The following is a 14,358-nucleotide window of genomic DNA, read 5'->3' on the forward strand; positions in this document are numbered from 1 at the left end:
AAAAATTGTACCATTAGTTTATTTAAAGGTGATCACAAGTAAATTTTTTTTCTTTTTTTTTTTAATTTGTTTTATTTATTTTGGCTGTGTCAGGTCTTAGTTGAAAATTTTTTTCCTTAAGTAAACTTATACATGCAAAGGTTTAAGATGTAGACTAAACTTACTTTGTGAGATGTGTTGTAGACAGTAAAGATTCTAAATAATAATTATTTCACTTCAGTATTTACATTTTAACATTTCAGTGTGCTTTATGGACCATGTGCTACTATGTCTGCCTGAAGTACTTGAAATGCAAATTTGGAGAGACTTTGCCATCTAAATGCTTGGCTGGATTAAACGCCTAATTAGGATGGTTTTTCAACAGGTTGGAAGCATGCAATCGGTGAGTGCTTGAAATTCATTTTTAAAATCCAGACATTGAGAATTTTTTCTGAGAAAAATGAATCTTATGTATGGCCAACTTATGTAGTATTTAATTTGCTTACTATTTAAATCATGGAAGTGAATCTTTACCCAGCATCCTAAGTAAGGGATGGGTTGGTTACATCGAAAACTTAACCAATATTCATGTGACTGGTAAAAGCAATGCATTTGTTATTAGTGAGGAAAAGGCTTAAATGTATATAGAAATCATTGAATAAAATATGTTTGACTAATGCTTGACAACTCTGAATGTTGTAGAGCTGTTAATATTGAATGCTCTTATAATGTGGTTTATCACACAGCTGTTTAAAAGGTAAGTCATGTCTCCTAAAATATAACTGTAGATACAAAGGAAAAAATTAGTGTAATATTGTTATTCTGTGCCAAAGATGTTCGGATCTTGACATTTTTAAAAGTATTTTCTACTAATACATAATTTTTTTTTCAGATCCAGTGTAAAGTTATTAGAGCAGTACTTGTGCCAAGCATATTTTGTGGAATATTTGTTTCTCATTTTCACATTCAGTGTCATTGGTGACATGGAATTACGTTGTATTCATTAAAGATATAGGCAGGTTACATAATTTGAATATGGGTATACTTTTTAACGTACTACTTTTTCGTTTTTATTTTGTGTCTCTTTGAATATTGCTAAGAGAAGGTTGAATGTTTTGTTGCCCCAGTCCCACAAAGTTCCATCTATTTTCTTTGGAGATAAAAAGCAAAGAACCAAATAACATTTACCCCGCCCCCCCCCCCCCCCCCCCAGTTTTTTTTAAAGTTTTTTTTTTTTTTTTTTTTTTTTTTTTTTTTGCGGTACGCGGGCCTCTCACTGTTGTGGCCTCTCCCGTTGTGGAGCATAGGCTCCGGACGTGTAGGCTCAGCGGCCATGGCTTACGGGCCCAGCCGCTCCGCGGCATGTGGGATCCTCCTGGACCGGGGCACGAACCCATGTCCCCTGCATCGGCAGGCGGACTCTCAACCACTGCGCCACCAGGGAAGCCCCTAAAGATTTTTTTTGATGCGGACCATTTTAAAGTCTTTATTGAATTTGTTACAATACTGCTTCTATTTTATGTTTTGGTTTTTTGGCTGTGAGGCATGTGGGATCTTATCTCCCCGACTGGGGATCGAACCCACACCCCTTGCATTGGAAGACAAAGTCTTAACCACTGGATTGCCAGAGAAGTCCCTACCCTTTTTTATATTTACATAATTTTGAGTATTATCTTTCGGATAAACAATAGGAAAATGGTTTGTAAAGTTAATACTTTCATCTTTTTCAGTTACATCTTCTCATGTTTTGAACTTCACTTAATGCAATATACCACCTTTCTCAATTGCTACTTACCATCATTTGGCTACATAGGGTAGGTTAACATTTCAGTACTGACAGCAAAAGAATTTCTTTTCAGAAAGTCAGGAAGCTTTTGTTGCTAACGATTCCCCAAAAGTGAAACTTTACAGCTTATGATTCCTATTTATTTGCTATTTTAGTAAGAAGTATAAAAAAAAAAGTATAGTTGAGTGGAAAGATTGTAGGTCTTGGATTCAAACAAACCTGCGTATGAAATTTATCTCTGCCAGTTACTTTCTTCATCTACAAATTACAGGTAGAAAGAACTACTCCTGCCCAATGAACCTGTGGATTACACGGCAGTGTATGTAAAATACCTATCACAGTGGCCTGTGTGTAGTGTAGGTACATTCAATGACGGTTAATTTCCTACTGTTTTGCTCTGTCATCCCCCTGCCCCCACCCCAAGTCAGGCAATGTGACCAGTGCTGATTGAGGCCAAAGTGCAGAATTTTGTTTCAGGAATAGATAACACACTTTATTTAGCTTAGTTTACTTATTTAGCTTTGTTCATTTTGAGCTGTAACATGGGTGCCTTTCATCAAAGAATGGACCAGGTAAGAGAGCATTAACTTGCTCCCAATATTGTAATCACAACTGATTTCTACCAGTAGATGGAAAGATCATTTTTTTATGTAACATATAATCATCACCTTTAATCAGTTAACTGAAAATCTGTATGAAAATAAATTTTCTCCTAACATTAAACAATTTGACCCTTTGGAGTTATTTTCTATCTTAGTTTCTGGGATCTTTTAGCTTGCTGCTTAAGAGTAATCTGAATATAAAAAAAAAACTTTTTAGTTCCATCTTTCAATGATAAATACATATTTCTCACTGCTTTGACATATAAATGAACTTGGTACTATATTTGAATGTATTCAAGAGCAGAAAATGCCTTCATTCTTTGCATATTTTATCTGCTTTAAAAAGAAAGTGCAGGTTTTGAGATCTGCGTTTTGTTTTTGCCATTAGGCCCAGCTGGTGATGATTAGCTCTTTGTATTTTACCGTACACATCAGCACCATCATAATAGCTATCACTGATCAGCTTACTATGCCCAGTGTTTTACATGTATTTTGTGTGTTCACTAGGACAACACTTTTTTTTTTTAACAGATGAGGAACCTGAGGTTCAGAGTGTTTAACTGACTTGTGCAAAGTTACCTGACTAATAAGTGGCAGAGCTGTAATATGAACCCAATTTTGATTCCAAAATCTTCTTTTTAGTGTACTTTGCTACCTCTTATAATAGAAGGGGAAGAAGACAGTATTTATTAAAGTCGTGTTATATTTAAATACCTTAACTCAGTTTTTAAAAAAAATTTATTTATTTTACTTATTTTTGGCTGCGTTTGGGCCTTCTCTAGTTGCAGCGAGGGGGGGCTACTCTTCGTTGTAGTGCACGGGCCTCTCATTGCAGTGGCCTCTCGTTGCGGAGCACGGGCTCTAGGTGCGTGGACCTCAGTAGTTGTGGCATGTGGGCTCAGCAGTTGTGGCTTGCAGGCTCCAGAGCGCAGGCTCAGCAGTTGTGGCCCACGGGCTTAGTTGCTCCGCGGCATGTGGGATCTTCCCGGACCAGGGCTCGAACCCGCGTCCCCTGCATTGGCAGGCAGACTCCTAACCACTGCGCCACCGGGGAAGCCCCTCCCTTAACTCATTTAAGACTCATAGGCTTATGAGGTAGATACTGTTCCCATTTTATAGATGAGGAAAGGGAAACATAGAGGGATCAATAATTTGCCAGCTTTATACAGACAATAAATGGTAGAGCCTACTTTTAAAACCAGGCCTATATGTTGCCGTGGTCTCTATGTTTTCTCTTCACTGTGTTCCATTTGGCCTCAACATTTGTTTGAATTTAAAACTATATACAGTTGACCCTTGAATAGTGTGGGTTTCAACTGCTTGCATCCACTTAGATGCAGATTTTTTTCCGTAGTAAGTACTGTAGTACATGATACATGGTTGGTTGAATCCGCAGATGTGAAACCCTGGATACAGGAGGGCCAACTGTGAAGTTATATGTGGATTTTGTTGGGAAAGTGGGGGCAGTGTTTGGTGTCCCTAACCTGAGCATTGTTCAGGGGTCAGCTGTATTCACATTTGTCCAAACTTTCTCCTCATTCTATTATTACTATATTTATGACCTTAAGTAAAAATCGTTTTAAACTAGAGAAAGCAAGCTATGAAACTAATGTGATTCTGGTTCATCTCAGTATTTTATGTTGAAAAGTTACAGCAAATATCTAATTTGTATTAGGAATATATTTCCAGTAATACTTAAGAATTGCAACCTTGTTTTCCTCTTCTGTTTTGGAGGAAGAATGTGAATGTGGCTAGGAGTTTAGATAAGGAAGAAGAGAACTGAGGGAAGGGTTGTCTTCAGTTGGGGATTTCAGAATTGTTATAGAATTTTATCTTCCTATCTCCACCCCCTTCTCCCCAACACATACTTTTTATTTTCCTCTGGTTCCCTTGGAATTAAGAATTTATACTTTGTTGGGTCCTAGACTCCCTAAAAATTTGATTAATGGTATGGACCTTCTTCCCAGAAAAATGTTGTATATGTACATAATTTTGTGTATAATTTCAGGGATATGCGAAATTATATATCAGAATAAGAACCTTGGGTTAATATTACATAGTTTTTTTGAGAAAAATACATTTGATTAGAATTAAGTTTATATTTTTTCTTGCTAAATGGTGACTCTCAGATAGAAATATAGATTTAACTAGTCTCTAAGAAATGAATCACCACCGTATAAAGCTTGAGTGCAGTCATCATGGTGAGATAGATGACATTTTCAGATTCCAGCCTCACACTTCGGCACTTCGACAATAGCTTTTCACATTGTTAACAAAGAACAAATTGCTCTCCTGGTGTCATCCTCCTCCTTGCTGTCATCACTTACAAACTCTGTTGCCAGATGCTATGGACTGTCATTACTAGACTCAGACATACAAACATGCATGCCCCACACAGATTCATTATTACATTATTTATCAGTACTTATAAATAAAGCAAAACAGTTTTTTTGTTTAATAATAATAAATAGGGCTTCCCTGGTGGTGCAGTGGTTGAGAATCTGCCTGCCAATGCAGGGGACACGGGTTCGAGCCCTGGTCCAGGAGGATCCCACCTGCCGCGGAGCAACTAAGCCCGTGCGCCACAACTACTGAGCCTGCTCTCTAGAGCCCGTGAGCCACAACTACTGAAGCCCGCGCGCCTAGAGCCCGTGCTCTGCAACAAGAGAAGCCACTGCAGTGAGAAACCTGCACACCGCAACGAAGACACAACACAGCCAAAAATAAATTAATTTAAAAAAATTACTGTTACTTAATTTTTTTTTTAATGGAATTGAATGTTTTTTTTTTTATAAATGTATTTTACTTATTTTTGGCTACGTTGGGTCTTTGTTGCTGCGCGTGGGTTTTCTCTAGTTGCGCTGAGCGGGGGCTACTCTTCGTTGCGGTGCACGGGCTTCTCATTGCGGTGGCTTCTCTTGTTGCGGAGCACGAGCTCTAGGTGTGTGGGCTTCAGTAGTTGTGGCTCACGGGCTCTAGAGCGCAGGCTCAGTAGTTGTGGCACACGGGCTTAGTTGCTCCGTGGCATGTGGGATCTTCCCGCACCAGGGCTCGAATCCGTGACTCCTGCATTGGCAGGAGGATTCTTAACCACTGCATCACCAGAGAAGCCGAATTCTTATTTCTTAATGAAATCGAATTGTCTAGTAATGACAGTTTTCTCCCTGCCCTCTCTCTTAGATCTGAAAAGATATTACTGACAGTTCATCTTTAGAGGAAGCCTTTCCTTCTCCAAACAAGTGTACTGACAAGACACAGTTCAGCCACCAGTTAGGGTAGGAGATGCACTTGGGCCGTACAGCCTCCCAATGCACAGATGGTGACTTTCCATACCATCTGTTCATTATTTCTTCACAGCCATTTACAATTTCTCCCCCTCCATGAGGGCTGAATAGAAAAAATAAAGTTAAGACCTAGTTTTAGACTTCTTGGAAGTTAGCTGCTCCTTCCCCTTACTTTTTCTTCAATCCACTGAAGGTTATGGCTCCTCTTCTTTATAAATATCCCAGTCATTAGCTTATAAAGACTCTTGCTTCATAATTTTTGGTGCTAAATGTTATGCAGTTCACAAGTAACAGAACAACATTATGTTAGTCCACTGTGTATACTTGAAAAAATAATCACATAAGGCAATCTGTTCTTTTACTTTCCTTAACTTTGCATCAAAAGCCTAAATAGTCTACTAATTCCTTATAAGTAAAAGCTGAAGCTTTGGCCACCTTCCCTTGTTGAAGGCACCTGGTATTCTTTCCTTCTGATATAAAGCAGATGGGAAGATAATAGTTGAAACTTAGCCCTGAAGCATGCATAGCAAGGAAGGCTAAAAGCTGGCAGAAATCTTAGTTTCTGACCTTGGCAAGTCCTTTTTGAACTTTTCTTCGTGAGCTTTTTTGTCCTCTTCATCTGCAGTTAAGATCTTTGCTTACTGGAGGGATGGAAGATTCACATTAGACTATGTAATTGTCACATTGTGATGTATAAATAGCATTCTCCTACATCATAGGCGAGTTTTGACTTACGGCTAAATAGAAGACATGAGAAATGATTGAGTGGTGTAGTTACTATTGCCCTATGGCTATTTTTTTAAAAGATCAATGCCTATTAACATGTATAAGGTAAAGAGTTTGCTTAAATACTGTCTGTTTTATTTTATTTTATTTTTTTACATCTTTATTGGAGCATAACTGCTTTACAACGGTGTGTTAGTTTCTGCTTTATAACAAAGTGAATCAGCTGTACATATATCCCCATTTCTCTTCCCTCTTGCTTTTCTTGGCCTCCTATGTTGGGTTTGTAAGGCTGTGATTCCCTTTTTCCTCTGGTCGGATGATTTTCCTCCTCTTGGTCCTCGTGTTATTAACACTATTCATGTGATAATCCTCTGTATGATCATTGTTTTGAATGATTGCTTTCCTGAACTCCACGTAATTCTAAGCTTCACAGTAACTTTACCTCTTATATTCTTTGTTTAATATTCTTATTTCAGTATTGATGTCTTCTTATCTTTCCACTGACCAGTTTTCCAACCTGTCCATCCTTTTCATTTATATTTCTAAAGCAGGAGTTATAGTTTTTGTTGGTTATAGTAGCCAGTGTAGGTTATAGTACTTCCTGGAGCTCTCCCAGGTAAACAGTCAGTGAAACTTTGAACAATTTTTTAAATTCATTTAAAAAAAATTGAAGTATAGTTAATTTACAGTGTTGTGTGAGCTTCAGATGTACAGCAAAGTGATTCAGTTATACATTTATTTGTATATATCTGTTCTTTTTCAGATTCTTTTCTTTTTTTTTTTTCTTTTTTTTTTTTGTGGTAGGGCCTCCCACTGTTGCGGCCTCTCCCGTTGCGGAGCACAGGCTCCGGACGCGCAGGCTCAGCAGCCATGGCTCACGGGCCCAGCCGCTCCGCGGCATGTGGGATCTTCCCGGACCGGGGCACGAACCCGTGTCCCCTGCATTGGCAGGCGGACTCCCAACCACTGCGCCACCAGGGAAGCCCCAGATTCTTTTCTATTATAGGTTATTAAAAGACCTTGAATATAGTTTCCTGTGCTGTACAGTAGGTCCTTGTTATTTATCTGAAACTTTGACCATGTTGATGATGATGTATGAGCAGAGGCAGATGCCAGAGGTATTAGATATACCCCATGATCCTCACTTTGATTCATACTGTTAACCTTAAATTGGATTTGATTGCTAAAATCTAAGAAGTCAGATTGCTTCTATGCTCGTTTTACAAGCTGTGCATGCTTTTAGAATGGTCTAAAGGTCTAGTTAGGGTTATGTGTTGGAGCCATGGCTGTTTACAGTAACATTGCTTGGTCATACTGTAATTCCATTCTTTAAATTAGAATGGGCATGGAGTGACTTTAAAAAGGGGTCAGTGTCCATTGCTCAGAACACATGCCAGCTGATTTGGTACTATTTATTTAATAGTTTTAGGATGCAATTGAATATCTCAGTTGAATGAATTAGTAAATAGTCATATCATTCTCATTCTTTTTTTTCCAAATTGCTTTTAATAGTATACCACCTCTCTTTACCTCTTCTGTCCAGGCTTTCAGGTATAGCACTCAAAACAGATGGATAGTTTTTCTCTTTAAGGAAAGAGCATATACTTGGGGAGAAGTTTCAAGGTACAATTCGTAATGCTTTAACATTCTGCCTGTGCATTTTTTGTTTGCTTTTTGCTTTGAGGTTTGTATTTGTTTTTGCTTTAAGCATAGCATAATGTCCTCTGTGTATTATGATTTCATCTGAAAAATTCTGCTCACTGGGGTTATCACTAGCCTATTTAGTACTTTTGTATAAATTAGGAAAAGACACCTTTCCCCTGAGACAAGGCCTCACAAGTACAACTGGATTTTGGCCCCCACTCACCCTTGGCCAGGCCTTCTTGTGTAGCAAACAAAATGCAGCATCCTGCATTGTACAAATTCAGATTATGAACTTTGTACTGATTTGCATTTGTTTTGAAAGTCTATTGTAAGTAGCTTGTAGTTTTGAAAAACTTATAGATAAAATTCTAAAAATATAGCAGAGGAGATAAAATAGTTTCCTCTGCAGAGTAGGATGAAAACCTAATGAAAACAGATGAATTTTTACTCCTAATATAATTTTATTTTATAATTACTAGTAGTTCTTTTTTTTTTTTCTTCCTTTTGGCCATGCTGCACGGCTTGTGGGATCAGATCCCCAACCAGAGATTGAACCACCAGGGAACTTCCACTAGTTGTTCTTTTACATTTTTATATAATGCCTTACATTAAACTTTATTGCATTAGTAACAACCTGCTGTATATATTCTTTAATTTTTAATTGAGAAATATTAGCTCATTTCCCGTAACATAGAGCTTTGTGATCCCATGATTAATGTGTCAGCATGTCATGCAATTAACTGTCTAGTGCTTTGTATTAACAGTTCTGTAAGTCTTGTAATTAAACTTTTGGTTTTTCCTACTTAGGTACTTTGGTCTGGGAAGCCGTATGGTTCATCTCGAAGTATCGTAAGGAAAATTGGTACTAATTTATCTCTGATCCAGTGTCCAAGAGTTCAGTTTCAGGTACTGTACTTTATATATTTCAAATTTTATATTAAGATGTGCATTGGTGATGTAAATAGGCCAGACAGCTTTAAAAGTACTTTTTGAACCTCTCCCCACTATTGATGCTGCTATCAATAAAATAAAAGAGGATAAAAACCACGGTAAAGTCTTTCTAATTTTAGTTCCTCTGTGAAGTGATTATTCAAGCTCTGTAAGACATTTATCCTTAAGAATACATACAGACTTAGAAGCATATAATAAGCCAAGCAGTTGTTAATTCCCAGGTGACCTTGAGCATTGTCTTCTAGCACCAGATCAGGAGTAGCTCAACTCTGCTTGGAGATAAGTTCCTATTTTCTTGATTTGGGTTTTTGTTCCTTACGGTTGTTTTAGTGTGAGACATGTTTCACATAGCTTTATTCTTGTTTTTCAGTAATTCTCTACAGTAGTAATAAAATCTTTTAGTTCAACGTTTAAGTGTATAAAGTTCAGCAGATAATCTATACCAATTTTAAATAATAGATTAGCATGTGAAGTGTGGAAGATAAGTTTAACTCATAATTCAGAAGGTCAGAAGTGCCCCTGCGAGCTTATTAGATGTCTCACTTATAAATCACTCCTCCTTGTAGAGAGTTAAAAATCTGTTTCTAAGTGAGTGGTAGAAATGAGCATTTGTTCAGGTTCACTAACAAGGTAGGTCATTGTTACGCCCACTTGCAGATTGACTGGCAAGACCTTTGTGCATCAATCTGAGGTTGACAGATTGGAACTTTGCAGAAGTAATTTTTAACAAATGATGCGCTTTTAAAAAAACTCACAGTAGAGAAACCTATGATAGTAATTCTCTCAAGCACGATTTCTGAGAATTCAGTTCACTGAGACACCAATTGCTGATTGCTTTATTTGCCAGTTTCCTTCAAATAACCATTGTGTTAACTAAGACTTAGTAACTTTTCTTCTGATTGCCCCATTTATTCCATTAAAATTTTATCTGTCTGCTTAACCTTGTTGCAGGAGAACTTGCTTCAGCATTTGTGTTCACATAGCTAGAGATGTATGAAAGGACGTAGAGATAATCCAGCATTTTCTGGTAGCAACCCAAATCTGCCTTGACAGTCAGTGGGCCGAAGTACTAGGGCCAAGTTCATTTTCTTGGCAGGATTCTCTTTCTCAATGTTACTAGTCACTTAGAAGCATCTGAGCAGAATAAGAGTTTTAGGTTTAGTACAGGAGCTGCATTTGAAAAGAGAGATTAACATAAAGGAGAGGAGTAAGGTAAGAGGAATGTTGGTGACCTACTTGAGAATGTAGTAGAAAACAGAAGACGTTTATAGTGAGATTTTTCACTTCCAGGCAGTTTTGCAGCATGCTGCGTCTTTTCAAATTCAGCATCAATCTTAAAGTGAGTGTTTTATCTGCTACTGATTTAGATATTTTAAATCTGCTATCATTCTTCTGTATCTTGTTTTTTTAATTTTTTTTTTACTACATCTATCAGAAATATAAAAAGTGTAGAGTCTTCCAAAAATATAAGGGATGCCGTTTAAGAGTAATAAAATTGACAGTTCATTTTTGCTATTTTTTTTGGCTCATTTGGAGGTTTGATTGATATGGAATGTATTTGGACTGTCCAGGAGTCCAACATGAGTAAATACTGCTATAGAGAGTCTGGAACTGGGGAACCACCGTGGGACCCAGGGAGGGAGAGAAAAGTTGAAATAGATTAAACTTGAGAATGAGGTGTTCATGGGTCAATTCAGAAGCAGGAGTTAGTAGTCAAAGCCAGTCCTTTGTTATCCTGGGTGATTTCACTGTCTTTTAGAACTTAGTCTCATATTTTCTTTTCTTCCTCTGCTCCTGCAGACTTTCACTTCTATTCCTTTTCTTGTACCCAGCACTCAGTAGGCATCACCTCAAGTTGGTCGCCCTCACAACAGTTTCACCTCCAAAATCTTAAGCCTCAGTGTGTTCCTTCTAAATCACACCATCTTTTCACTGTTGTCAGCTGACCCATATATCTGCAGACAAGTAAGACTCACATAAATGATGGGCAAGACAGGCATGTTACTTTGTGTTTTGAGGGTTAGACAAGATAATCCATGCAAAGCCCTGAATATTGTAACTGGTACATAATTAGTGCACAATAAAAGTATGCTAGTGGTGGGATTTTATTGTTATTGCCACCTTGCAGCAGAATAGCAGATTAACTTACTTGGTTGTCTAAGTGAACTCCCTGGTTTTACAGATTGGATTTTTTTTTTCTTTTGGCTGTGCCGCTTGGCGTGCGAGCTCTTAATTCCCCGACCAGGGATCAAACCCGTGCCCCCTGCATTGGAAGCCTGGAGTCCTAACCACTGGACTGCCAGGGAATTCCCAAAACTTTTGCCTTTTTTTTTTTAAACAAATTGGATTTCTGTGTATTTATAGGTTCACAAATCAGAACACAGATCAGCACATTTATTTACACCTTCATCCAGTTAATGGGCCCAATGAATATTGGGCTGGGAATAAAATCAGGTAATGAATGTTAAAAAAAAAAACATAAAAGCACTCAATGTTTATTTGCTCTGTTTATTGGAATGGAGTTCAGAGGTTTTGATTTGCAGTGGTTCTCAATACTGGCTACATAATTAAATCACCAGGAGCTTTAAAAAATAAAATATCCATGCTCAGGCCCCATCCTCCAAGGCCCCAGCCTCCTTGCAAAAACACTTACGGAACGTATAAAGAATATAAGGTGTCATCCAAGGCTTACTAAATCCGAATTTCATATATCCGATTTTTTTGTTCATTTGTTTTTTAAAACCTCTTCAGAAGCTTCTTATGTAGCCGAGTTTGAGGACTTCATTTACAGATTGTGTTTTAGTATTTTGCTAAAGAAAGTTTACAGTAGTAACATAATTATCTATTGGCAAATTATGAAAGTAATCACTAAAACACCTTTGGGGTCATTTTTATAAATTTCAAATTTTATGAGTTAAAGAAAAACATGGAACTTAAGTGTGGTTTATTGGGGTAATAAATACTACACTTAGAAAAATCTAAGGCAAAAAAAAAGTGCTCTTGCATACCATCAGATAAGGGGAGGGTGGGCCCTGTGCTACAGTAGTTTGAATCCCTGCTCAGTAACTGGCAGAACTCTGGGAAATTTAACCTGGATTACCTTTTTTTCCTGTGGAAACCCTGCCCCAGGCTATTTTCTTAGATTGCTAGGAGTGACTGTTGGAATTGGTGGTGGAGGGAATGTTCTGTAACCAAACAAGTAATGAATAAGATTCTCACTGAAGTCCACGCACTGTGACTAAAGGTGGAAGTAAAACAGCCGCCTGCCACCTGGCCGCCCATCTTTATTCAGCAAATCAACTTGAAATCCATGCATTATGTTAGGTGCTGTTGGTCAGTGGTGAACCAAACAGACACGATCTCTACCCTTACTGGGATATGGTTCAGTGGGAGAGATATTAAGCAAGAAAATATGCTAATAAACATAAAACTATAATTTGTACTAAGTGCAGTGAAGGAAAAATTGGTATAGCATGGGGAGACTAACAGTGGTGGTCTGGGAAGGCATCCCTGGAGGAATGACAAATAAGGATTAAAAAGAGCCAGCCCCTCAATGAGTTAGGGAGAGGGATGGATGTGGGGCAGTGTTGGCAGAGAGAAAAATAAGTGCAGAGGTCCTGAGGCAAGACAGAAGTTACTGTTGAGCTAAGACAAGGCCCCTCTGTCAGGAGCTAGTGAGGTGGGAGATGTAGTGTGGTATCATGGTCTTTGATGTCTGAGCCATCTGTGGATAAGTACCTGGATTCATACTAAAATTCATTGTTAAACTTCATATTTTTCCCAGTTACTGTCTGATAGTCTGGACTATGCTAGCATGTGATGTCATACCATTTCTGGATATTTTTAGCTATAATATGGCCCTTACGGGTAACTGAATCCAGATATATATGCATTATGTTTTATAAATTTGGTAACATGGCATAGTAATTTGAAGCCCAACTCAGTAAAATATCTGTTTGTGATGTTTTATTCATTCTCAGTAATTGACTTCTTACAGACTTGTTTTTCCATGGAGATACTGTTACTTACCTTCCTAGGTTATTTTGAGAGACACACACACACATTTCCTTCCCTCTTGTCTCTCTGGTCCTTTTTCTTCTCCCTATTCTCCCCTCACCTTCTTTCCCTCCCCCATTCTAGGTGTGTCATGAATAGGAAGGGTTAATAGATGCTCAGTTTTTTTTAAAGTGACCACATTACTCAGCAATATTAGTGCCTGTCTCAGCTAGAATATTTAGTTTGGTGTTCTTTACTCAGGTATGCCTCTTGGCCTATTGGTGTCACTGTATGTCACTATATTAAAATGCAGAAATTCTGCTTTTACTTTTTCTTACTATGACAGGAATTGGTAGAAAATGAGGAATAATTAAATCTGTAATTAAAAATCTAGAACTGTGTTGCTTTTAAGAATACATGTTTTGCATTTGGCTGTAAACAAAAGGTGGTAAAATAGACTGAGTATATTTACTGTTACACCATTTTTGGCAAGAAACTGAGAGAATCCTAGTTCCCGGTGCCAGTGTGTTTATTTTATGAAAAGTCACATGAGGACAAAGCGAGCTCTTCTAATATTTTATTCTAAGTATTTCAACTTTTGTACAAGCTTTATATTTTTCTTTTATGCGTTTTATTAAATAAATCAATTTCTTCAGTGTAGTTTTACATTATCAGAATATTTAAAATTACCTAAAATTACTTCAGTAAAATTCTAGAAATATAATTGAATCTTGGATAATTTAAATTGTTTCAAATGTTGATTTGAATTTCTTAAGATCAGTAAAAATACAATGCTCTTACTGAATTTTGCTCTGAATGAAATGCTTTTCTTTCTGAAAGGAATTAGGATACTGATAAATCAATAAGCACTAATTTTATTTTTATACTGCCCTTGATTTTGAAAAAAAAATTTTCTGTTGTTTTTTTTTTTTTTCCCCCTACTAACAATAGCTGTGGTAGGACAGGACCTTGCTGGAACCTTCAGTAAGTTGACCTTTTCTTTTTCAAACTTCCCATCCATCATCCATGCATGTCAGTAGTGGTGTCTAAATCATACCTCCAAGAATTCCATGCCCTCAGTCCCCTTGCCTACACTGACCTCACCTAAACTAGTACTTTACTAGGTGAACTGTACTTCCTGTTTCATTCTTATGCTACTGAGTGCCCATTTCAGCAACAACTGAAGTGGCCTTTTAAAAAAAGATTAGATTTTTTTCAGTTTTATTTTGTTTTTTTGTATGAGTTTCCCCAGGAACTTTGTTAGGCTTCTTTTTTGGTGGCATAAATCACTGTTATAATGTAAGTACGTGACTTAAATACTAAAACTACTTTGTTTTGTGGTGCAGGATGTCAATTAGAAATGATACAGGTATTATCAATTCTGGAATTG

The 14,358-nt window shown here is 37.5% G+C and overlaps 1 protein-coding gene across 2 annotated transcripts in view; it reads left to right on the forward strand.

Moving 5' to 3' along the window:
- The first annotated feature begins 319 nt into the window (after nucleotides 1-319).
- MTFR1 (mitochondrial fission regulator 1) overlaps nucleotides 320-14,358 on the forward strand; it is a 52,898-nt gene continuing 38,859 nt past the window's right edge. Inside the window, exons 1-2 of one of the 2 annotated variants that reach the window (XM_065895563.1) lie at nucleotides 320-382; nucleotides 8,829-8,927. In XM_065895563.1, the coding sequence (XP_065751635.1) occupies nucleotides 320-382; nucleotides 8,829-8,927 (162 nt within the window). The remainder of the gene's footprint in view (nucleotides 383-8,828; nucleotides 8,928-14,358) is intronic. The other variant, XM_065895564.1, reaches the window with a different exon arrangement.

The sequence above is a fragment of the Phocoena phocoena genome, chromosome 17, assembly GCF_963924675.1.
Source record: "Phocoena phocoena chromosome 17, mPhoPho1.1, whole genome shotgun sequence".
Classification (NCBI taxonomy): Eukaryota; Metazoa; Chordata; class Mammalia; order Artiodactyla; family Phocoenidae; genus Phocoena; species Phocoena phocoena.